Source organism: Heloderma suspectum, chromosome 4 (genome assembly GCF_057233095.1).
Source record: "Heloderma suspectum isolate Gila_16-S chromosome 4, 16-S_ref, whole genome shotgun sequence".
In the NCBI taxonomy this organism is placed as follows: Eukaryota; Metazoa; Chordata; class Lepidosauria; order Squamata; family Helodermatidae; genus Heloderma; species Heloderma suspectum.
In genome coordinates, this window is record NC_139461.1 from 315,229,258 (window position 1) to 315,252,602 (window position 23,345).

The 23,345-nt window shown below is 55.5% G+C and overlaps 1 protein-coding gene across 1 annotated transcript in view; it reads left to right on the top strand.

The window, feature by feature from the left end:
- SLC12A5 (solute carrier family 12 member 5) overlaps positions 1 to 21,460 on the top strand; it is a 47,021-nt gene extending 25,561 nt beyond the window's left edge. Inside the window, exons 12-24 of the mRNA XM_084854968.1 lie at positions 3,721 to 3,839; positions 4,261 to 4,359; positions 4,555 to 4,674; positions 5,053 to 5,157; positions 9,952 to 10,120; positions 10,279 to 10,474; positions 11,107 to 11,276; positions 11,446 to 11,577; positions 13,412 to 13,519; positions 14,121 to 14,243; positions 15,553 to 15,758; positions 16,304 to 16,437; positions 18,557 to 21,460. Of these exons, the coding sequence (XP_084711094.1) occupies positions 3,721 to 3,839; positions 4,261 to 4,359; positions 4,555 to 4,674; positions 5,053 to 5,157; positions 9,952 to 10,120; positions 10,279 to 10,474; positions 11,107 to 11,276; positions 11,446 to 11,577; positions 13,412 to 13,519; positions 14,121 to 14,243; positions 15,553 to 15,758; positions 16,304 to 16,437; positions 18,557 to 18,648 (1,773 nt within the window). The 3' untranslated portion in view covers positions 18,649 to 21,460. The remainder of the gene's footprint in view (positions 1 to 3,720; positions 3,840 to 4,260; positions 4,360 to 4,554; positions 4,675 to 5,052; positions 5,158 to 9,951; positions 10,121 to 10,278; positions 10,475 to 11,106; positions 11,277 to 11,445; positions 11,578 to 13,411; positions 13,520 to 14,120; positions 14,244 to 15,552; positions 15,759 to 16,303; positions 16,438 to 18,556) is intronic.
- Positions 21,461 to 23,345: the final 1,885 nt, after the last annotated feature.

The following is a 23,345-nucleotide window of genomic DNA, read 5'->3' on the forward strand; positions in this document are numbered from 1 at the left end:
AAAGCTTGGAGGCTGAGGGAGCGAGGGGCAGCCAGGGCGAGTCAGCGCAGGGTTTCAGGGCTGGACCAGAGGACTTCCTTTTTGCATCTCTGGCAAGGACTTTAGCAGCTGCCAAATAAAGGAAAGCATCCATGTACTGAGAGCTCTTCTCTGGACCACCCCCCATGAGAACCCCCCCCAGATTTTCTCCATTGCTTTTGGTTGTATATATTGCTAAGATGAGTCCTTCATTCAGATGCATAGTTATGCCCAGCAGGCCTCTGACCTGATTCTCTTCCAGCAACCACACAGCTCACTTGCGCTGGTTGCCACGGAGCCCAAATAGATTCATCCTATCTTTCAGGGCTGCTGCTGTTTCCTTTTCTTTCTCTTTTGCAGCTCTCAAATCTTCCCTGTATTTAAGGCAGTGTCAGGGCCAGGGGGTAGCTACAACCAGAGGAAATTGCTCACTTCAGCACCCCTCCTCCCCTTAGAGCTGAAAAAGGTACAGAAAAGGGCAACCCAAAGTGATTAAGGGGCTGGAGCAACTCCCCAAGTAAAGGTTACAGTGTTCGGGGCTTTTTAGCTTAGAAAGCAGGCAAGTAGGGGGAGACATGATGGAGATGTAAAAACTTATGTATTACTTCCTATGAGGAAGTGGGAAGGGAGACATTTTTCTCTCTCACTCATAATACTAGAATCCAGTGAGGTCATCCCATGAAGCTGTCTGGTGGGTGATTCAGGACTGGTAAAATAAAGTACTCATTTGCACAATGTATAGTTAAATCATGGAATTCACTACCACAAGACGTAGTGATGGCTTTAAAAGGGGATTAGACAGATTCATGGGGGATAAGGCTACCAGTGGTTACTAGTCATGATGGCCATGTATCACCTCTGTATTACTGGTCATGATGGATATATTACTGGTATAAAGGCAGTATGCCTCCTCATGCCAGTTGTGGGGGAACATGGGTGGGAGGGTGCTGCTGCGCTCGTGTCCTGCTTGTGGGTTTCCCACAGGGGCCTCTGGTCGGCCACTGTGGGGACAGAATGCTGGACTGCAGAAGCCTTTGGTCTGATCCAGCCTGGTTCTTCTGATGTTGTATCCCCTCTCCCCTCCCCTCCCCTCCCCTCCCCTCTCCAGCACCACCACGAGGCTCTTTTTCTCTCTGGAGACGCAGCATTCGCCTCTTCCTCTTGCCTCCCATGCTCTTGAAACATCTTCCATTTCGTTTCAGTATTCATCTTCGAATCATAGAACAGTAGGGTTGGAAGGGGCCTACAAGGCCATCGAGCCCAACCCCCTGCTCAGTGCAGGAATCCAAGTCAGAGCATCCCTGACAGGTGGCTGTCCAGCCTCGTCTTGAACGCCTGCCGTGTGGGAGAGCCCACCGCCTCCCTGGGTAACTGGTTCATTAAGGCAAAGGTTCAGTGAGTGCTTGCCTGTCTGCCTGCAGGCCCTCCAAGGAGCTCAGAATAGGGTTTCAGCCTCTCAACAACCCTGTGGATTAGACCATAGCCAAAGTGATGAGCTCCCTGGGTGAGCTGTGCTGTGAAATGGTGTTTGACACCTGCCACCCAGCACGCTCCATCTCCAAGCTGCGGGGCCACTTAGGTCAGAACCATCTCCAGCAGAAACATCCCAAGCCGGGAGTGAGAACTAAGCAGTCTCTCTCCTCCTCGGGATCCCATCTGGCAAAAATGGCCTCCGTCAAGGCAGCCTTGACCTGACAGTCTCAGCGCCTCCCTCTCCAAAGCTGGGAGGGAAGGATGGGTCCCATCTTGCGTTCCTCCACCCCCATGTTCTCTCCTAAAGGGTTTGCCCTCTCCTCCCATCCTCTCCAGGGTATTCAGTGAGGTGGAGGGGCCCTTTTTGCGGGGACACATTTCATTTCTGTTCCGCCCAATAGCCAAAGATCTCTGGGCGGTTCACAAAAATTCCAAATCCCTCCAGTTGAGGCTTGAGAGCAGGAGAATCTTGCGGGCCAGATTGGTGGGGGGGCTTGCTAGTCTAGCCTTCTTTTTTCCTGGCAGGACCTGGAAGACCACAAGCAGCAGGGCTGAAAGCAGCAGCCCCCACTTCCCCACCCAGCTGCCACCGGCTGTTTAATCAGTTTTCTTTTTTTTGTACAAAACTGATTCTTAAAACTGTTTCATAAAGACTGAAGCAGAGGACTTCAGGAGTAGTTCAGCATCCCTTTTACCCTTAGCTGCTGCCTCTCCTGGCGCCGCAGCCGCCCCGCAGCCAGCTCCCTCCGGCAGGCTTTCTGAGGGCAGGAGGAGGCCGAGTCCGCCCTCGTCTTCCAACATGCGTGCTGCGAAGCTCTTGGCGGCAGCGGCATCTCGCACTTTCTTCGAGCCTTAATTCTCAGCTGCTGCTCAGCGCTCCTGTGCGTTGCCTGCGCACCTCCATAGCCTGCCCTTGAGGTGTCAGCCTGAGTGGCCCCAATAGGTCATCTGATGCCGCGCCTGTCATAGCCACCCTGTGTGCTTCTCAACACTTTTCGCAAGGTGCTGACGGACTGATGGCTCCCTTGGTCACAAATGGATTCACAGGGTCCTTTCTGACCGAATGCAGTTTCTCACTCAAAGCTGTTTGCAAGGAGCTCTCTGCAAGGAGGCTGGAAGACTCTTGTCCTCTGCCTGAGGTGCTCTCTCAAAAGGAGGAGAGGGGCCCGGGGCAGATGCCAGCAGGGCTGTGCGCTTCCTGAGCCCCTGCTGGCTTAGCCACCCCCTCCCCTGCAAAAGCAGCCCCACCAGTCCCCTCTGGAAGGAGCGCTAGAATGTGCTGTGGAATTCTCTCCAACAGCCCCTGCCCATTCATCCCCCCATCAAAGCACTCTGCCCAGGGGCGTCGTTACTCTGGGCCTGCGCTGCACCGAGCCCACCTTAGTGTTGTGCTCTAGCACTATGGTGCTAGAAAGGCCCCGGGCCAGGCCCCCTGCCCAAACTGGCTCCCCAAATGAGCCAGTTCACTGCAGCAAGAGGCCCCTCCCATCTTGTGCATCCTGTGGTCAGGAACCCCGGTGGACGCAGGGAGGGGTGCCAGGACTTTCCTGCCAGAAGAGGTCATGTCCCCAAGAAAGGCTTCGTGATCCACTGAGAAGAGGAGGGCAAGCGGTGGACAGTAGGGGAGGAGGACTCTGGCTCAAGAGGGTCCCACCGAGCAGCCCTCTAGTGGTCTCCATTTCACTTTTGCCCCAGCTATCTTGGAACACTTCCCAAGAACCTATGCTTCCTTTCCCAGTTGAGAACTCTGGGTTTTCTTTGTCCTACTCAGTGCTCAATTCACATCACCACATTGCATAATTTTGCTGAATTTGTATAATCGCACCACACGCACACACCCATATGTTTGCATTGCGCTGTCCAGAAAAAGGATGGGTCTTGAGAGGGACTGTACAAGGTCAAAGTAGGAGAGTGGCTTGGGGAAGAGGTGTGCATGCGTGGAGCTGTGTAAAATGGACCCCGTTTCACAAATAGATAAGTGCAGAGGATGCGGGAGGAGGGGATGGGCCCAGTGCCAGTAAGGGGGGCAGCCTGGGCCTCCGATCGGCCAGAGGAAGGTTCACCCTCCTTCATCGAGGCCCAGCTTTCTGCACTGGCAGTGGGGTGCAGACAGGGCCGCCACAGAACGCAGCAGGGCCTCCTGTGCTGGGCCATTGTACGTGCACGACCTTCTCTAAGAGTCTCTCTCTCTCTCCCTCTCTCCCTCTCCCCCTCCCCCCCCCGCCGCAGGTCTTTGGCCATGGCAAGGCCAACGGGGAGCCCACCTGGGCCCTCCTGCTCACAGCCTGTATCTGTGAAATTGGGATCCTCATTGCCTCCCTGGATGAGGTGGCCCCCATCCTCTCCATGTACGACCCCCCTGCATCCCCTCCTAGAACATGAGCGTGGGATGGGCATGGGGTGGGGGGCTTCAGCAGGGGCACTTCTGGCCGGCCTGCGGAGGGCTCCTCCAGCACACAGGGAACGCCCAAGAGGCGCCATGGCTCCCCTGCCTCTTGTGCGCCTTCCAGACTGCGATGGCCCCCTTCTCTGGGCAGGCCGGGGGCGGGGGGCTGAGCCTGCCAGGGAGGAGTTTCACGCTGACGGGGGCAGGGAAAGCCAGGGGCTGCAGGCTCCGGCCCCCTCCTCTGCAGCCCACATGCAGCCCGCGGCCTGTGACTGGGAGACCGCTGGGCTCCTTCTGGCTCCCTGGGGGGCCTTCCAGGGACTGGGCATGGCTGAGCTCGAGCCACATTTCCCACCCCAAGTCAGGCCTCTCCTTCCCCTCAGGTTCTTCCTGATGTGTTACATGTTTGTGAACCTAGCCTGTGCAGTGCAGACGCTGCTGAGGACGCCCAACTGGCGCCCGCGGTTTCGGTATTACCACTGGTGGGTGTCACCTGCCCAGCCCCTGTCTCTGTCCAGTGCCCTGGAGGGGGGCCGGGGGCACTGCCACAGCATGCCGCCGCAAGGGCTGCCCGTGCCCTGGCGCGGGGAGGGGTGGCTTTGCGGGCCATGGGGGCCTTCGGCATGGAGGAGCCGTGCCCTGGAGGGAGCTCAGCAGCCCTGCCCTGGTGCTTGCAGGACGCTCTCCTTCCTGGGCATGAGCCTCTGCCTGGCACTGATGTTCATCTGCTCGTGGTACTACGCCCTGGTGGCCATGCTGATTGCAGGACTCATCTACAAGTACATTGAGTACCGCGGGTGAGTGGCGGAGCGGCTGCTGTGGCGCCCTCCTTGTGCAGGGTGTGCGTGAGAGACCCCTGATGACATGGCCAGAGGGAGGCAGAACAAGCGCTCCCTTCGGCTGAGATGCCCCATAGAGGAGATCTGCTCCCCTCGGTGGCGTCCTGGGTGCCTGTGAGGCAGACCCTGCACTCCGCACCAGGCCTGCAGTGGGCTTTCACCTGGCTGGTGCTTGCAAAGCACAGGATCCTGGCTGTCCTTGTGGCCCGGCTTGGTCCTGAGCCTCTACTCGGGAGTCAGACAGGAGCCCTGGCTTCTGCCGCCCCATGGCTCTGCAGGAACCGGGGCGGGGGCTCCTCTGTCTTTCACACCCACTCCACTGTTGCCATCTTCCAGGGCAGAGAAGGAGTGGGGTGATGGAATCCGTGGCCTCTCCCTCAGTGCAGCCCGTTATGCGCTCCAGCGCTTGGAGGAAGGGCCGCCCCATACCAAGAACTGGAGGTGAGTGAGCAGGACCAGGGCAGGGGTGTGGCTGGGGGGAGGATGCTCTTGGGCTGCTGAGGCCGGGGGTGGGGGAGAAGGGGGCAAGGGGCAGCTTCGGGGGTTGCTGGCAGGGGTGCCAGGGATGCTCGACTCGGCCTTCCCCGCCTCGGGCGGCACGTCGCATGGGGCACGTCCTGCCGCTGCCGCCCCTCCACAGTTGCTCCGGGATAGAATCATAGAATAGTAGGGTTGGAAGGGGCCTACAAGGCCATCGTGTCCAACCCCATGCTCAGTGCAGGAATCCAAGTCAGAGCATCCCTGACAAATGGCTCGTCTCCAAGGCCTCCAGTGTGGGAGAGCCCACCACGTCCCTAGGGAGTCGGTTCCATTGTCGGATTGCTCTGACAGTCAGGAAATTTTTCCTGATGTTCAGCCAGAATCTGGCTTCCTGTAACTTGAGCCCATTATTCCGTGTCCTGCACTCTGGCATGATCAAGAAGAGATCCTGGCCTTCTTCTCTGTGGCAACCTTTCAAGTACTTGAGTGCTATCATATCTCCCCTCAGTCTTCTCAAGGCTAAACATCCCCAGTTCTTTCAGTCTCTCCTCACAGGGCTTCATTTCCAGTCCCCTGATCATCTTTGTTGCCCTCCTCTGAACCCTCTCCAGTTTGTCTGCATCCTTCTTAAAGTGTGGTGCCCAGAACTGGACACAGTACTCCAGATGAGGCCTAACCAGTGCTGAGTAGAGGGGAACTAGTACTTCCCGGGATTCGGAAGCTATGCTTCTATGAATGCAGCCCAAAAGAGCATTGGCCTTTTTTGCAGCCACATTACATTGTTGGCTCATATTCAGCTTGTGATCGACAACAGTTCCAAGATCCTTCTCGCTTGTAGTGTTGTTGAGCCACATATCCCCCATCTTGTAACTGTGCCTTTGGTGTCTTTTTCCTAGGTTCAGAACTTGGCATTTATCCCTATTAAATGTCATTCTGTTGTTTTCTGCCCAGTTCTCCAGTCTATCCAGATCACTTTGAATTTTGTTTCTAACTTCCAAAGTATTAGCTATCCCTCCCAATTTTGTGTCATCTCCAAATTTGATCAGCATTCCCTGCACCTCCTCCTCCAAGTCATTCATAAAAATGTTGAAGAGCACTGGGCCCAGGACTGAGCCCTGCAGTACCCCACTCATTACCTCTCCCTAGTTTGAGAAGGTCCCATTGACTCTTTGAGTCCAATTCTGTAGCCAACTGTGGATCCATCAGATCGTTGTTTCATCTAGCCCACTTTGAGCTAGTTTGCTCATCAGAATATCATGGGGCACTTTGCTGAAGTCGAGGTATATTATGTCTACAGCGTTCCCACAGTCCACAAGGGAGGTGACTTGATCAGAAAATGAGATCAAATTCGTTTGGCAGGATTTGGTCTTGACAAATCCATGTTGGCTTTGAGTAATCACGGTATTGTCTTCAAGGTGCTCCTGGATGGATTGCTTTATCAACTGCTCCAGAATTTTCCCAGGGATTGATGTCAGACTGACTGGTCTGTAGTTCCCATGTTCCTCCTTCTTACCCTTTTTGAAGGTAGGGACAACGTTAGCCCTCCTCCAGTCATCTGGCACTTCCCCCGTCCTCCATGATTGCTCAAAGAGAATAGACAGTGGTTCTGAGAGTTCTTCTGCCAGTTCCTTCATTACTCTAGGCTGCAGTTCACCTGGCCCTGGAGATTTGAACTCGTTCAAAGTATGAAGTGTTCCTTGACCATTTGCCTATCGATCTCAAGCTGCAATCCTGCCCCTTCAGCCTGCACTTCGCCTTTGCCAGGGGGGTCATAGACCCTCTTTTGGGAGAAGACTGAGCCAAAGTAGGAATTGAGCACCTCTGCCTTTTCTTTGTCATCTGTTATCGTTTTGCCATCCTTATTTAATAGCTGAGCCACCATTTCTTTCCTATGTCTTTTACTATGCACGTAGTAAATGCCCCGCTTTCGCCACGCATTAAAAACGTGGTTGTTCAGGCAGGCATTTGGGGTCAGTTAGGGTATTTTTTATGATGTTTTTAATGTAGAATTGTATTGTTTTAACTGTTTTGTTGTTGTACATCGCCCAGAGTTGGCTGGGTGACCAGCCAGATGGGTGATTAATACATTTAATTAATTAATTAATTAATTAGTAGCTGAAGAAAGCCTTTTTGTTGCTTTTAGCATCCCTCGCTATCCTCAGCTCATTCTCAGCTTTAGCCTTCCTGACGCCATCTCTGCAGTTCTGTGCTACCTGCCTGTACTCTTCCTCTGTTACTTGGCCTTCCTTCCACTTCCTGTATGTGTCCTTTTTTGTTTTCAGCTCATCTCTCAGCTTTTTGTGAAGCCACATTGGCTTCTTCCATTGTCTTCCACTCTTTTTTCTTGTTGGAATGGTTTATAGAATCATAGAATCATAGAATAGTAGGGTTGGAAGGGGCCTACAAGGCCATCGAGTCCAACCCCCTGCTCAATGCAGGAATCCAAGTCAGAGCATCCCTGACAAATGGCTGTCCAGCCTCGTCTTGAAGGCCTCCAGTGTGGGAGAGCCCACCACCTCCCCAGGTAATTGGTTCCATTGCCGTATTGCTCTGACACTCAGGAAGTTTTTCCTGATGTTCAGTCGGAATCTGGCTTCCTGTAACTTGAGCCCATTATTCCGTGTCCTGCACTCTGGGATAATCAAGAAGAGATCCTGGCCTTCTTCTCTGTGACAACCTTTCAAGTACTTGAAGAGCGCTATCATATCTCCCCTCAGTCTTCTCTTCTCAAGGCTAAACATGCCCAGTTCTTTCAGTCTCTCTTCATAGGGCTTTGTTTCCAGTCCCCTGATCATCTTTGTTGCCCTCCTTTGAACCCTCTCCAGCTTGTCTGCATCCTTCTTAAAGTGTGGTGCCCAGAACTGGACACAGTACTCCAGATGAGGCCTAACCAGTGCTGAGTAGAGGGGAACTAGTACTTCCCGGGATTTGGAAGCGATGCTTCTATGAATGCAGCCCAAAATAGCATTTGCCTTTTTTGCAGCCACATCACATTGTTGGCTCATATTCAGCTTGTGATCGACGACAATTCCAAGATCCTTCTCGCTCGTAGTGTGGTTGAGCCACGTATCCCCCATCTTGTAACTGTGCATTTGGTTTCTTTTTCCTAGGTGCAGAACTTGGCATTTGTCCCTATTAAATGCCATTCTGTTGTTTTCTGCCCAGCACTCCAGTCTATCCAGATCACTTTGAATTTTGTTTCTGTCTTCCAAAGTATTAGCTATCCCTCCCAATTTTGTGTCATCTGCAAATTTGATCAGCATTCCCTGCACCTCCTCCTCCAAGTCATTAATAAAAATATTGAAGAGCACTGGGCCCAGGACTGAGCCCTGCGGTACCCCACTCGTTACCTCTCCCCAGCTTGAGAAGCTCCCATTGATAAGCACTCTTTGAGTCCGATTCTGTAGCCAACTGTGGATCCACATGATCGTTGTTTCATCTAGCCCACTTCGAGCTAGTTTGCTCATCAGGATATCATGGGGCACTTTGTCGAAAGCTTTGCTGAAGTCGAGGTATATGATGTCTACAGCATTCCCACGGTCTACAAGGGAGGTGACTTGATCAAAAAATGAGATCAGATTTGTCTGGCAGGACTTGTTTTTGACAAATCCATGTTGGCTTCGAGTAATCACTGCATTGTTGTCAAGGTGCTTCCAGATGGATTGCTTTATGATCTGCTCCAGAATTTTCCCAGGGATTGATGTCAGACTGACTGGTCTGTAGTTCCCAGGTTCCTCCTTTTTACCCTTTTTGAAGATAGGGACAACGTTAGCCCTCCTCCAGTCATCTGGCACTTCCCCGGTCCTCCATGATTTCTCAAAGAGAATAGACAGCGGTTCTGAGAGCTCTTCTGCCAGTTCCTTTATGACTCTAGGATGCAGTTCATCTGGCCCTGGAGATTTGAACTCATTCAAAGTAATGAGGTGTTCCTTGACCATATGCCTGTCGTTTGTAATTATGTTTGTAATTATGCCTTGAGTGTTTCCTTTTTTTTAAACTCCCACCCATCTTGGACTCCTTTTCTCGTTAGAGTCGCTTGCCATGGGACCTTACTGATCATTGTTCTGAGTGTATTAAAATCAGCTTTCCTAAAATCCAGGGTACGCGTTTGGCTACACTCGGCTTTTGCTTCCCTTAGAACCAAGAACTCAAGTACAACATGGTCACTTTCCCCCAGAGTTCCTGTAAATGCTACTTCATCCACTAAGTCATCTCTGTTGGTTAGGTTCAAGTCAAGGATAGCCGATCCTCTAGTTCCTTCCTCTACTTTCTGTAGGAGGAAGTTATCTGCCACACAAGTCAGGAATTTCCTGGAGGGGCCATGTTTTGCAGAATTTGTCTCCCAACCAATATTGGGGAAATTGAAGTCCCCCATTACTACTACGTCATGCTTCCTTGAAACATTGGCTGTTTGCTTTTCAAGTTTCATCCTCGTCCTCTCCTTGATTGGGTGGCCGGTAGTGGCACCTATTCAAGGACAGGGTGCAGGCTGGAGTGGGGCAGGGTGGAGACGGGGTGAGCTACAGGAGGAAGGGGGAAGTGTGTTGGGGGAGATGGAGAGCCTTGGGCCAGAGCAGGAGGGGGAGCTTAAAAAGGGAGCTTTTGAAGTCAGGAGTCAGTGTAGTGGGGTGGGGGGAGGCAGGGCCATCACAGCAGTGTGAAAGCTGGTGATCGGCGTGGGGGTCACTCCAGGGGAGTCTGGCTGGCTGGCTGGGCCATGTCACGGGACCCTGACTCTGGCTCCCACCTTCCCAGGCCACAGCTGCTGGTGCTTGTGCGTGTGGATCAGGACCAGAACGTTGTCCACCCACAGCTGCTGTCATTAACCAACCAGCTGAAGGCCGGCAAGGGGCTGACCATTGTGGGGTCTGTGCTGGAAGGCACCTTCCTGGACAACCACCCGCAGGTCCAGCGTGCCGAGGAGGTGAGCAGCAGAGCCCTCCGCTCCCCCTGTCCCCGTGGGGCCCTGGCTATGAAACTCTTCCCCGTCAGCCCAGCCTGCCTCAGGGCCTGCGGTGAAGCTACTCTGAGCACCTCGGGGGGGGGGGCAGGTTCCACGTGTCTCTTCCGGCCTCTCTGCAGTCCATCCGACGGCTGATGGAGGCGGAGAAGGTGAAGGGCTTCTGCCAGGCGGTGACCTCGTCCAGTGTGCGGGATGGCCTGTCCCACCTCATCCAGTCCAGCGGCCTTGGGGGCCTCCAGCACAACACGGTGCTGGTCGGATGGCCACGCAACTGGCGCAGCAAGGAGGACCACCAGACCTGGAGGAACTTCATTGGTGCGAGACGGGGGCTGACGGGTCAGGGAGGAACGTGGGGCTAGGATGGGGGGCGGAAAAAGTGGGCAGGAGGGCAGGGGAGGCTCCCGCTGCAGGAACCAGGCATCCTGTGTGGGCCAGGTGTCGAGGGGCCCCTCCTGGACGGGAGGGCAGGGCGGGGCAGGGCAAGGCAGGACAGGGCAGCGTCTTTCTGGGGCAGGGTGGGTGCACTGGCAGGCTCATCAGGAGGGATGCCAGGCTGTCCAACCTCTCTCATTCCCCTCAGGCCTGTGGCTGGGAGGGCTGTGCCAGCACTCTGTCCCCGCCCCCCCCCCACGTAGATGGGGCTTCTCTGGAGCTGAAGAGGGAGGCCGAGACACACCCAGGGCTCCATGAAGCCACCGGGCACAGTGTCACGCTTGACCCCCTGTCCCAGCTCACGCTCCTCTGGGTGGGCATTTGGCTCTCGCACCGCCTGTCCCCACGTGTCTCCTGGATGCCAGTGGGACTGGAATGCCTGGCTGGCCGGGGATCTGCTGCCCAGGGCTCCCCAGAGGGCCCCTCCTTCTCGGGGGAGGAACCCCTCCTCCGCTCCCTCCCTGGGCCAGGGCAGCCCCGGGTGGCTGACGCGTCTTCCCCCCACGTGCCCCCAGAGTTGGTGCGAGAGACCACAGCGGGGCACATGGCACTGCTGGTGGCCAAGAATTTGGCCATGTTCCCAGCCAACACGGAGCGCTTCTCCGAGGGCCACATCGACGTCTGGTGGATCGTGCACGACGGGGGGATGCTGATGCTGCTGCCCTTCCTGCTGCGCCAGCACAAGGTAGCCGGGAGGAGCCTGCGGGGCAGGGGGCAGGGCAGGCGGCGGGCTCGGGAGGGGCAGGCCAAGCCCTGGCCGCCGCCTGCTCCGGGCAGAGCTGGGCCATGCTGGCTGGTGGCTCCAAGGCGGCCCCGCGGGGCCTGGCAGCTGCAGCCTGTTTCCTCCCATGCAGGTGTGGCGCAAGTGCAAGATGCGGATCTTCACCGTGGCCCAGATGGATGACAACAGCATCCAGATGAAGAAGGACTTGACCACCTTCCTGTACCACCTGCGCATCACCGCAGAGGTGGAAGTTGTGGAGATGGTGAGGGGGGGCGTCATGTGGGGGGGGCTGTCCCTGCCCCCCAGGACCCCTGGCGGGTCGGTCTCACCCCACCCCTGGCAATGGGGATCGGCCCAGCACTGCATTGCTTTGCTGTCCCCGCACACTTCCACGCCACCTTGCCTGAGGGAATTTTGGAACGCCGAGCGCAAAGGGCATGGCAGGGTGTCCAGCCCAACCCCTGCTCTCAGGCGGAGTTCAGCAACAAAGAACTGCCCTGGCTGGTACTCGTGCCCACTGCCCCGCAGGCCAGCGCCAGCAGCAGTGCAGGAATCGACACCAGAACATCAGAAGTGCCCTGATGCTGGATCAGGCACAGGGGCCATCCAGTCCAGCGTTCTGTTCACACAGCGGCCCACCAGCTGCGCACGGGAGACCCGCAGGCAGGACCCTCCTGCCCATGTTTCCCAGCAGCAGGCATAGAGAGGCTGCTGCCTCTGCCCCTCCCCGGAGCGTGCCCCTTCTTGTCTTCTCATCTGCTAAGATGGAGCTGGAGCTTCCCTGGCCTCCCTGTGGCAAAGGGGAACAACCATCCCATGCCTGCTCTGACGCAGCCTTCTAGCTGCCTTAGGGCTCCTCCTGGTCCCCAGGAATCACCCGCTCTTTAAGCTGAGCAAGCCCAGTTCCTCTCCCTCGGTTGAAAGGGGGGGTTAGTCTGTGGCATACAAATCCAGCACTGTGATGATGACAAGAGACCCCGACTCTGCCCTTGGACTAACTTGTGCAAGTGGACCCCATGGCATGTCTTGCTTCCAAAGGTTTCTGAAAGCACGGCTCAAGGTGCAGGTGTGTCTTCCTGCAGGACTGAGGGTGGGGCTGGGGGCTTCCAGGTGAGGCGTTCACGGTGCTATCACCCTGCCTTATTCATGGGATGTTGTGATGGTGGGGGGTGCCAGACGTCGAAGTCTTCTACTTGTAACGCTCCCATGTTTTCCCTCCACTTCTGTCTTTGCCCTTGACACAGAAACTCCATGAAGGAGAAAAAGGTGGAACAGCTGCACAAGGCCTCCTGACTGGCAGCACTGCCCTCCCTGTCTGGAAGCACTCCGGGAAGATTTTTTGCGCCAGCCTTTCTGATATGGGGTCAGGAGGGGGAGGGAAAGGACAGCTGGGGTCTGCACGGCTCCGGGGGACTACCAAATAATGAGAGGGAGTGGAGTGAGGGGGTCGAGTGGAGGAATGCCATCCTGACCCCTGCGGGCCCCCACCCTGCTCCCCCCAGGTACTGTGGACGCAGAAACTTCGGGTGCTTCCAGGCGGAGGGAGGGCAACTAGCACTTCCCATCAAAAGGCCTCGTGCAGCTCTTCCTCTCTTGCCTGAGAGGATTTTTTGTGGAAAGAAAAAAGGATGGACGAAGTGGTGGGAAAACATGGGAGGGTTACCAATGGAAGATGACGACATCTGGACCCTCCATAAAATTCCATGAACAAGGCGGCACGGTGACTGCACCACAAAAGCCTTGTCGAGGAACACCGTCAGAAACTGCCCACGCATTTCCAAGCATTTCTTCACAGCCATAAGAATGAAAACATGCCCTGTTGTTGTTTCTTCTCGCTCAGTAATTTATTAAGGTTTTTCATTCTTGGTAACCATAAATTATAACACAAATGAAGGAAAAGAATTATAACCAGTTAGAACAAAAAGTAGTAGAATATGACTGAGAAGAAAACAGGAAAAGGAGGAGGCATCTCTGTTTCAAGGATGGAAGCTCCTCTCCCAGCCACACTTCTTGCATTGAACTGCCACGGCCACCCCTGACCATCCACAGAGCCAGACACCCGCTGACTGCGAACCTCCCCCCCCCTTGACCCACAGCACGAGAGCGACATCTCCGCCTACACCTATGAGAAGACGCTGGTGATGGAGCAGAGATCCCAGATCCTCAAACAGATGCACCTCACTAAGACAGAGCGGGAGCGCGAGGTGAGGCCTGCCCTTGGCAGCTGGGTCACAACATATCTGCCCCTTTATGAACTGACAAATGGCTCAAGTACGGTGATGTTGCAGTGAAGCACAGAGGTGCGAGTGACGGGTGGAGGGGGGCATCCATTCTGCTTGAATCTTGCCTGGCCAGGGCTGCATGGGCTGCTGGGTGTTCAGAGCAGCTGCCCCCTCTGCCAGTCCTCGTGGGTGGAAGGGTTCACCCGGGTTCCCGCTTCCCTGCCTCCTCTGGGGGACTGGGTTTTGTTGCTCGCTGGCGGATGCTGCCAGGCCGGGGCAGTGGTGGCCGCTCCACCCCTCCTCCTGGTGTGTGCACCGTGCAATGCACGTCTGTCTGTGTGGTGAGGTTGAGACGAGACACTTTGGCATTTGCACTGCTCACTACGAGCCTGAGGCCGGGATGAGTTGAATGCTTAGCACATGCCGTGATTGGCGAGAAACTGGGGCCAGGGGCGAGCTGGAGCTCCACCTGGTGCGACCTAGCAGGGCTGGTGCCCACTGCCCCACTATCAGTGGGGGTTGACACTGTCAGTGTCAACCCCACTGCCACTGTCGCCTGCCCCATCCCCCGTCTGCTCCCCAGATCCAGAGCATCACGGACGAGTCGCGTGGCTCCATCCGGCGTAAGAACCCAACCAGCACACGCCTGCACCTGAGCGTCCCCGACGAGCAGGCGGGCGACAGAGAGGAGAAGCCTGAAGAAGAGGTAGGGTCTGGGGGGGGCACTGCACGCAGAAACGCTGGGATCCGGGGCTGTGGAGCCGTTTGCGCCAGAGCAGGGTGCATGACAATCAGCCAGGATTTGGCTCCTGGTGGAGGGGCCTGGGTGGCTCCTGGGCAGAGATGCTCCTACCTCACTTCACTGCAGCTGCCTTGAACGGTGTTACTGCACGAAAGCCAGGGCTGGCTGGGGTCGCCCACTTCATGCCTTGTGCTTGCACCCTGGGGGAGGAGGACCTCCTCTCTGCTGCCGCTCCGAGACTCCTGTCCACACAGCCTGGACAATGCTGACCAGATTTTCCCAGGGCAAGGAATGGCAGGGGGAGTGATAGGGAGGGTAGCTGGAGAGGAAGATGCCCCCTCCCGCTGGCTGCACCCAAGGGCAGGCTCCCTCCGAGAGATGGTGTGGCTCCTGCGCTTCCAGAAATGCCTGCTCCTCAGAGGCCCTTCCAGCTGACCAGCAGTGTGCTTTCGAGAAGGGCTGCCCGGCTTTGCGTCTTCCGTGTGTACGGCGCCTGTTAGACGACGGCCAGGGTGTCACCCCACCTGGCAGGGCTGCTCTGACCTGGATTCCTGCACTGAGCAGGGGGTTGGACTCGGTGGTCTTGTAGGCCCCTCCCAACCCTGCTATTCTACCATTCTATGATTTTTCATTGTATTTCTTTCACTGCTACACCACCCAATAGTCAAAGCTCTCTGGGCGGTTCACAAAGTACAACATAAAACAATATGTAGTACGAAAGCATAAAACTACAACCAGAATTAAACCTAGCAGCAATGCAGAGATTTAAAATACAGATTTAAAGCAGCAGAGCTAAAAGACTAGAGTACTAAAATGCTGGGAGAATAAAAAGATCTTCCCCTGGTGCCCCAGCTGGACTTGTGTCAGCAGGGGCAGTGTGCCTGGGTGAGAGAGAGAGAGAGAGAGAGAAGGGGGAATGAGTGTCTCTTCCAGGAGGGCACGCTTGCCATGGGGCAGTTTTCATAATCACTTAACATTCAAATAACACTGCAGAAAGAGTCTACTGCTCAATTAATTGGGACACGTTTTTAGCCAACTAAAGGCTTTTTAGTTGGTTAAACTGATGAAGCAGCAGAGCACTGCGGCCCTCTCCAACGGAAATCAAACTGAATTCCAAGCAGAGAGGAAGGAGGCGAGCCAAGGTAGGCTGGGGGGCGCGGGGCCTTGAGCCTGGATGGGGCTGGGGCCTGGCTTTGTAAGGGATGGAGAGGCTGCCCAGGCTGGAGGGGGCAGAGAGGCTTGGCTCGGCCACAACCACCTCGCCATTCAACAGGTGCAGCTGATCCATGACAAAAATGCCACCACCTTCTCGAGCAGCTCCCAGTCGCCGGGTGAGGATGAAGCGGAAGTGGAGGTGGAGGCCGAGGCGGCCCCAGAGAAGGTGCATCTCACGTGGACCAAGGAGAAGGTGGCCGAGAAGAACAAGGCAAAGAGCCCTGTCAGTCCAGAAAGCATCAAGGACTTCTTCAGCATGAAGCCGTGAGTCCTCGTCTCCTTCAGGGAGCTGTGCCCGCATCGCACGTCCGGGGGCATGACCACAGGCTCGCCCCTGGTGCTGCCGTGCCCAGTGCTGCCCCTGTCCAGGGCACCCATTTGGCCTGTGGTGGGGAAATGTGGCGCACAGGTGGCAGATGGGGGCTCATGGCTGGAGGAGAGGCCGTGCCAGAAAGGGCCTGGTGCTAGAGGTGGGGGGAGCTGGTGGTGCAGGAGAAGGTGCCCTGCATCCCAGGCAGTGAATGACCCGCTCTTTCTCTTCCTCCATCTGCCTGCCGCTGCCAGGGAGTGGGAGACCCTGTAAGTTTGGCTTTGTGCCGTTCTGCTCCATGTTGCGGGAGAAGCCGGGAGGGAGGAGGGAGGGAGTTCCGAGTGTGCCTGTAGCTGTGCCTTGGCCGACTGCCTGCCCCTTCCTCGTCAGACCTTTCCGTTGCGAGCAGGCCATGCTGTGTTGGGGCCCAGGCAGACATGGGTGGATGGAGGGCTTCTAAGCCTGCCTCCCCTCAGCCAGCCCGGCCCTTCCCCTGCAGGAATCAGTCCAATGTGCGGAGGATGCACACGGCCATCAGGCTCAATGAGGTGATCGTGAAGAAGTCACAGGAGGCCAAGCTGGTGCTGCTGAACATGCCTGGGCCCCCTCGGAACCGCAAGGGGGATGAGAACTGTATCCTTCCTGGCCCCTTGCTGAGGCCCGCAGCGTGGGGGGGGGGTGTTCTGGGGCATGGTGTCCAGGGAGCGGAAGAGACTGAGGGCCAGGTGGGCATTCCAGGAGCCCCCAGTGTGGAAAGCCCTTCTGATAGCAGGTAGATCTGTGTGGCTAAGGGGGAAGGACAGGTCCTCCTATCGATCAGTAACTGGTTAAAGAACAGAAAGCAGAGAATAGGAATATGTGGCAAATTTTCCCAACGGAGGGAAGCAAATACTGGGGTCCCACAGGATCTGTATTAGGACCAATGCTTTTCAAACTGTTCATAAATGATCTGGAATTAGGAGTGAGCAGCGACTTTGCCAAGTCTGCTGATGACACCAAATTATTTAGGGTGGTCAAAACAAAAAGGGATTGTGAGGAGCTCCAAAAGGTTCTCTCCAAACTGGGAGAATAGGCATCTAAATGGCAAATGCAGTTCAGCGTAAGCAAGTGCAAAGTGATGCACACTGGGGCAAAAAGATCCCAACTTCAAGTATACCCTGATGGGATCTGAGCTAGTGGTGGCTGACCAGGAAAGAGATCTTGGAGTTGTGGTGGACAGCTCAATGAAGATGACAACCCAGTGTGTGGCCGCTGTAAAAAAGGCAAACTCCATGTTAGGCATAACTAGAAAAGGGACTGAGAATAAAACTGCCAACATCATACTGCCCCTATACAAATCGATGGTGCGACCACACTTGGAACGCTGTGTCCAGCTCTGGTCACCGCACCTAAAAAAGGATATTGTAGAGCTGGAAAAAGTGCAGAAAAGCACAACTAAACAATCGAGGGGCTGGAGCATCTCCCCTATGAGGGAAGGTTACAACAGCTGGGATTGTTTAGCTTGGAAAAAAGGAAGGTAAGGGGAGACCTGACAGAGGTGTACAAAATTATGCATGGTGTGGAGAATGTGGACAGCAAGACATTTTTCCCCCTTTCAAAATACTAGAACTGGGGGTCATCCCATGAAGCTGACAGGTGGGAGATTCAGGACAGAGAAAAGGAAGGGCTTCTTCACACAGCGCAGAGTTACACTGTGGACTTCACTACCACAGGAAGTAGTGATGGCCACGAGTTTGGATGGCTTCAAAAGGGGGTTAGACAGACTCCTTCAAGAAAAGGCTATCAGTGGCTACTAGTCCTCATGGCTATATACTACCTGCAGTATCAGAGGCAGTGAGCCTATGTACACCAGTGGCTGGGGAACATGGGCGGGAGGGTGCTGTTGCACTCATGCCCTGCTTGTAGGTGCCTGGTCGGCAGCTGGTTGGCCACTGTGTGAACAGAATGCTGGACTAGATGGACCCTTGGTCTGATCCAGCCGGGCTCTTATGTTGTTATGGTTGTTATGTTGGCACGTTCTTAATCTTATATATGTAAGCAAAGCAAAGCAAAGCATTTTCTGAGCCTTGGAGATGGCAAGAGGAATTGCAATAAACAGATCTGGTCGCTTTCAAATCCCATGATGAGGCACAGCTGGGGGGCCTTCTGGGTGGAAGGATTCCTGTTTTAATAAGCACACAGTTCTGAGTGGGTTTGGGAAGTTTTGGTGGATGTTGCTGGTCCCCTGCCACTGCACGGGAAGGAAACCAAAGTCCATTCTGGGCCTGAGGAAGTGCACGAAGATGTCAAGAGGGCACTGATTGCGAGGGAGTCGGGCCCTAAGAGGGGGATGAGAAAAGTGGCAGGCACTCTGCTCCCAGGTAGCTTGGCCAAGGCTGAGGGGAGAGCGGTCCACCAATAAACTGCATTTGGATTCAGCACTCCAGAAAACAGAACTCGGGTGCTCCGGCTGAGCAGTGCGGCCCTGGCGAGGCCGCGGCATGCTCTCCCCAGAGGGACAGGCTCCAGTAAGCGCAAGCAGCTCTGCGGAAACCCGCCCTGCCCCTCTGGTGGGGCGGCGGGAGGCCCCCGCTCCTCGCCCTGGGCCAAGAGTCATGCAGAGAGGCCACACTGGAGGACAGAGAGCGACTCTATCCTTCCGAGCTCGGGAAGGGTCTGGCGCGAGCAGGTCCCCCGGAGGTCTGGGCTGGGAGGGTCTCTTCTGCTCTTGGGCAGGAGGTGGTTGTGGGCAAGCCTTGACTGCTCGACCCAGATATGGAATTCCTGGAGGTGCTGACAGAGCACCTTGACCGGGCTCTGCTGGTGCGCGGGGGGGGCCGGGAGGTTATCACCATTTACTCCTGAGAAGCTGGCCAAGATGGCTGCCCGGAGTCTGTGCCCCCGAGAGCCCCGCCCACCCCTTTGCGCCTGTCTCCCAGAGAGCAAGGAGGACGTGCCCCCTGCCCCCCGCCCCGTGCCTGAGCGGCGCACCAGACGCATCCAAGCACCCGGGCACCTGCCGCCTCCTGCCCAGCGGCGCCGCCGTTGCCCACTCAGATGTACACCGCCGGCTCCCAGATTGGCGTGCGAAGCGGGAGGGCACGCCAGCCGCTGCTGGGCCACGCCTCCAGGCACGTCCTGGGGGGCCAGGGACTCGGTTGTGCTGGGCCCCTCATCCTGCCCTGCCTGCTTTTCTACCGCCACCTTTTTCCGGACGTCCTTGCTCCCTGCCGCCCCCAGCCCAGCTCCCGAGATGGGAGAAGGCACCAGCCAAGGCCACCAGCATGCTTTCCTTGCCGACGCTGGCCTCTCCCTCCGCCTCCTGCCCCAGGCTGCGTTCCTTTCCGCAGAAGCGTCCCGTCCCCGCAGGGCGATGCTTGGGGCCAGGACCCCTTGCCTGGACTGGATCTGTGGTGATTTTGTGGTGAGGGAAAAGGCTGAAGCGAGAGCTGGGCCAAGACACCCTGTGCACTTCCTGTATCCCTGCAGGCCAGGCTGTATCCCAGGGCCCCCATGATGGCCTGGCAGCTCCACTTGGGCCCTGAATGCTGGTCCTCTTCTGGACTTGGGCAGCCGGTGCCCCCAGGTCCAGGGAGCATGCCTGGCCCCTGCCTCCTGGAAGCAAAGGCTGCTGGAGAAAGCCTCGGCCCAGCTTTGCACCTCATGTTCTTCAGCCATTTTGCACTTTTGCCTTGTGACCTGAGCTCCCATCTCTCTCACACACGCACACGGGTCCTGTGCACGGACACGTGTCTGTCCAATGCTGGACCAAGAAATGTAGCCCCTGTAGGGCCATTGGCTTCCCCTCTCCCAAATGGCTGCACCCCTTTCTGCTCAGGCACAGGCTTGGGGCCTCATCCGGTCCACAGCCCCTTTGCACTTTAGGACTGGGTCTGCCAGCCCCAGACTTGTGCTGTGAGATGCTCTCCTCAAGCTGAGGGCAGGGGTGAGGCCTGGAACATGGCAGCCACAGCTGTTGTCCAGTGCCAGTTCCAGGGTTGCTTCTGGCAGCTCTCAAGATGCACCTTCTCCCCTTTCTTCCCCAGGAGCCCCCCCCCCCCCCCAGGCACCAGGAAGCCTGGGGGGAGCCCTGCCCCTCGTTCGGGCTCCTGCCCCATCAGTCTCCTCTGGCTCAGCAGAGGTGTTTTGTGGGGTCCTGCTTCTGCCTGCGCAACTTCACCTCGCCTCCTTCCAGTACCAAATCAAGATTGCATGCGAGGCTCTTGGGACCCCATCCCCTTCCTCCTCCCACAGTGTCTGCCCTAACAGAAAAACTGTGGAGCTTTTAAACCAATGTGAATAGTTCTCAGAAACCAGTAGGACGCTGCCCCTGCTGCGGGGCTGTATATAATGTACATAGCACAGGACATGTATTTTTAAAGCGGTCATATTTATGTGAAAAGAGACCAGAGTCTATACGAACAGAGAGAGAGAGATCTAGAAATCTGACAGGAGCCCCTGGTGGCCTGCAGCTGCACAGGGTTGGGGGGGGGGGCGGATTATGACGACACTTCGTGGGGCCAGTAGCCAGAACCAAACATGTTGCTTGAACATCAAGCACTTCTGAGCACGAGAATTCCTAGCGATGGCGCACTGGTGGTGCAGAAAGGCAGCAGCAGAGCCGGTGTCTGTTTCTCCCTTGTGCGCTTGTTCTCGACGTAGCTTCTTCAGAGTCTGATCAGGGAAAAGGGCCAGAACAACCTGCACTGATTTCACCGCAGATCCGAGCGTCCACTCCATGTGCAGCCTGCTGAGCTTCAAACTCTTCACCCCACGCAGCCCCCACCACGGTCATGTCGCTTGGCTCCACCCTTTCCCACATCCCCTGCTAGGCTGGCTCACAGCTGGAGGGCTGGACAACCTCCGCAGCTCGCTCACTGCCACCCACATGGGAGCGAGCTTGGCCTGGAAAGGAGGGCCACCACCATCACAGGGCCCAGCGGAAGGCACATGTCCCATCCCCTGCCCTTCCCAGTCACTTTGCAGCGCCTGGCTTGTTTACCTGTCACCAGCTTAGATAACGTACCCTATTCAAGGAAGATGGACTTTGTGCTTGCCATCCCTGGCAACACCAGAACCCCAGCGAGGGGCCAGGGTGCCGCCTCTTGGCTGCTGCCTGGCTGGCCCCTTCCTCTCCCAGCACCTCCTCCAAACTCCCACAGAGGGGAGGGCCACACTTCGCAGGTGGCACTGCATGCTAGTTTGCACCCCCAGTTCTGACCCTGCACACTTGGCCCCCCTGGCCCTTCTCCAGCCCCCGTGGCCCTGGGGAAGAGGGGTTTGCAGCTCAAGCAGGAAGGTCTAAGGCCCGGGTCCCATTTTAGAATGAACAATACAACAAAATGGACGCGAGCATCTGGGCTGGCCCATTCCGTACCCCGCTGGGCCACAGCTCTCTTGCTGGTTGGGCTAGAGAGAGAAGGGAGGGGCTGGCCAATCCCATCCTTCAGGGATGCTGATCCAAGTGCTCTGCTTGCACTCCTAAAGCAGGATTGGAACCCAGCAAGGGAAAGACCTAGAGGCCGACATTTGTGTTGGTTGAACACACTTCTTTCTGTGCTCCATGTGCAATATCTTTGTTATGAATGTTACCACCAGTCAGCTCATTAAGAAACCTTTATAATCAATCACTGTAGCTAATCTGTTTTATGTCCATCCAAGCGACTTTGATTCGAGTGCAATATTTCTATAGCTATCGTGAGCTCGTTCATAGGCTTTATGTCCTAGAAAATGTGTGCGAAGCGCCAATATGTTACTCCTTGTAAATAAACCAGGTTGCAGATCCCAAGGGACGCACATTGGGCCTGCCTTGACATTGTGTGTTTCTGTGGCCTGTCCTGGGCTGCCTGGGCACTGCCCTTTTATGCTGTTCTCTATGCCAATAGATATCCTTGGGGCTGTGGCTCCTCCTTTGATTGCTTGTGTTGATGCTTCTACGGTATTTTATTTTATAGACTCCTGTCTGCACAAAATGCAATAAAAGGATTTTATTACACCCTTCACTTACTGCTCATGGTGACTTTGGTCTTTTTCAAGAAATTACAAAGCATGGAGCTGCGGGTGGATGTGGGATGGCCGCTCTCTCCAACCTAGGATGCTGGCTCCTGATGAGCAATGTGGGAGGAAACCGGCATGCCAGACCAGAGGGCTTGTGCTGGGCTTAGTTCACAAGACCCCACCCAAGACACAGGACTTGTTCTTGGGCAATGACACTTCTGCTTCTTCCTGTCCCTTGCTTAAAGCCTGACACTTCAGCCTGGACCCCGGGGAAAGAGTGCCTTGCATCTTAACCAAAACATTTACCTCTCATGGAAGGGATGGCTCTTGATACCGAGACTAGGGTGAATAGTTCAATTGAAAGAGGAAATGTGCTCTCACTGGGTGGAGGTGATGGGCTATCTATGGGGCATGTCATCACCCATCAGTGGGTGGAATTTTTCTGAAAAATCTGTGTTACACAGGAAGGCCTCAAAGACAAGCTCCATCTTGGATATGGGTAAGAAGCAAATAGCTCCTTGCCAGGCTGTTGTAGGCTAACCCTCCAGCAGGAGAGACCCCAGGCGGTTCAGGCTCAGCACTCGGAGGCCCAGCTCTGCTGCAAGCACCCTACCGGGGCCAGGCTCTCTTGTGGTAGGGATGGCCTCAGGCTCTCTTGGGCAGTTTACACAGAGCAGGGATAGTCTGCTCCCAGGCACCAGGACATGGCAGAGACCTGTGCCAACACTTTCCCGTTTATTTACACTGCCTTTCCAGCTCGCACATGCTCAGTGTCCTCGCACAAGCAGCCATCTAATCACTCCTTCCTGGTGCTCTTCAGTTGCTAGACCTTTCAGTCATCTCACCTTCAGTACAATGGTCTAGGCCTGTCTCCAAAACATTTTCACCTGGACTGATTACATTTTGGGGACCAAAAAGCCTATTTTCTTATGATTCCACTGCAGAAAGCATCCATAAGGTGGTGCCAGCGGAGCAAGACTGCAAATGAACCTGTGGGGTATCACAAAGTTCTGCCTTCAATGTTGACAGAAACTAGCTGGGCATCTGTGGGATCCAGACCATCTCCCTGGAGTCCCTTCGCTGGGAAATGCCCTTCCTAAGGAGGCCCTAGACACCATCACCCCCAGACCTTTTGAGGCTGGTACAACCCTTCTTGTCTGAGAAGGCTTTTGCACTCCAGGCTGCTTATACAGTGAAGCTGCAACCATTTCTAGTTGGTTTGCTGTTAAAATCGGGCTTTATTGATGTTATTCTTGTGTTTTCATGCTGAAGCCACCTCATAGGGCTTGTGAAATGTCAACAGAGGAGCTCTGTCTGCTTTTCTTAGAACCCCTTGCATTACGTACTCCCTGTCTCACAGGGGGAGCCACCCTTCCAGCTGCTGCCTTGTTTGTGGCCTTTCAACCAATTTCAAATTTGTTCGCTGCCCTGTTCTCTCAGTTCTCCTGTTCTTTCCCTACCCCACTGTCCAGGGGCCCTCTGTAATTGCACCTGGAGCTTTCTGCAGGTCAAGCCCATGCTCTGTCATTGAACTGTGGTGAATTCCCCCAAATGCTGAGTTTTTA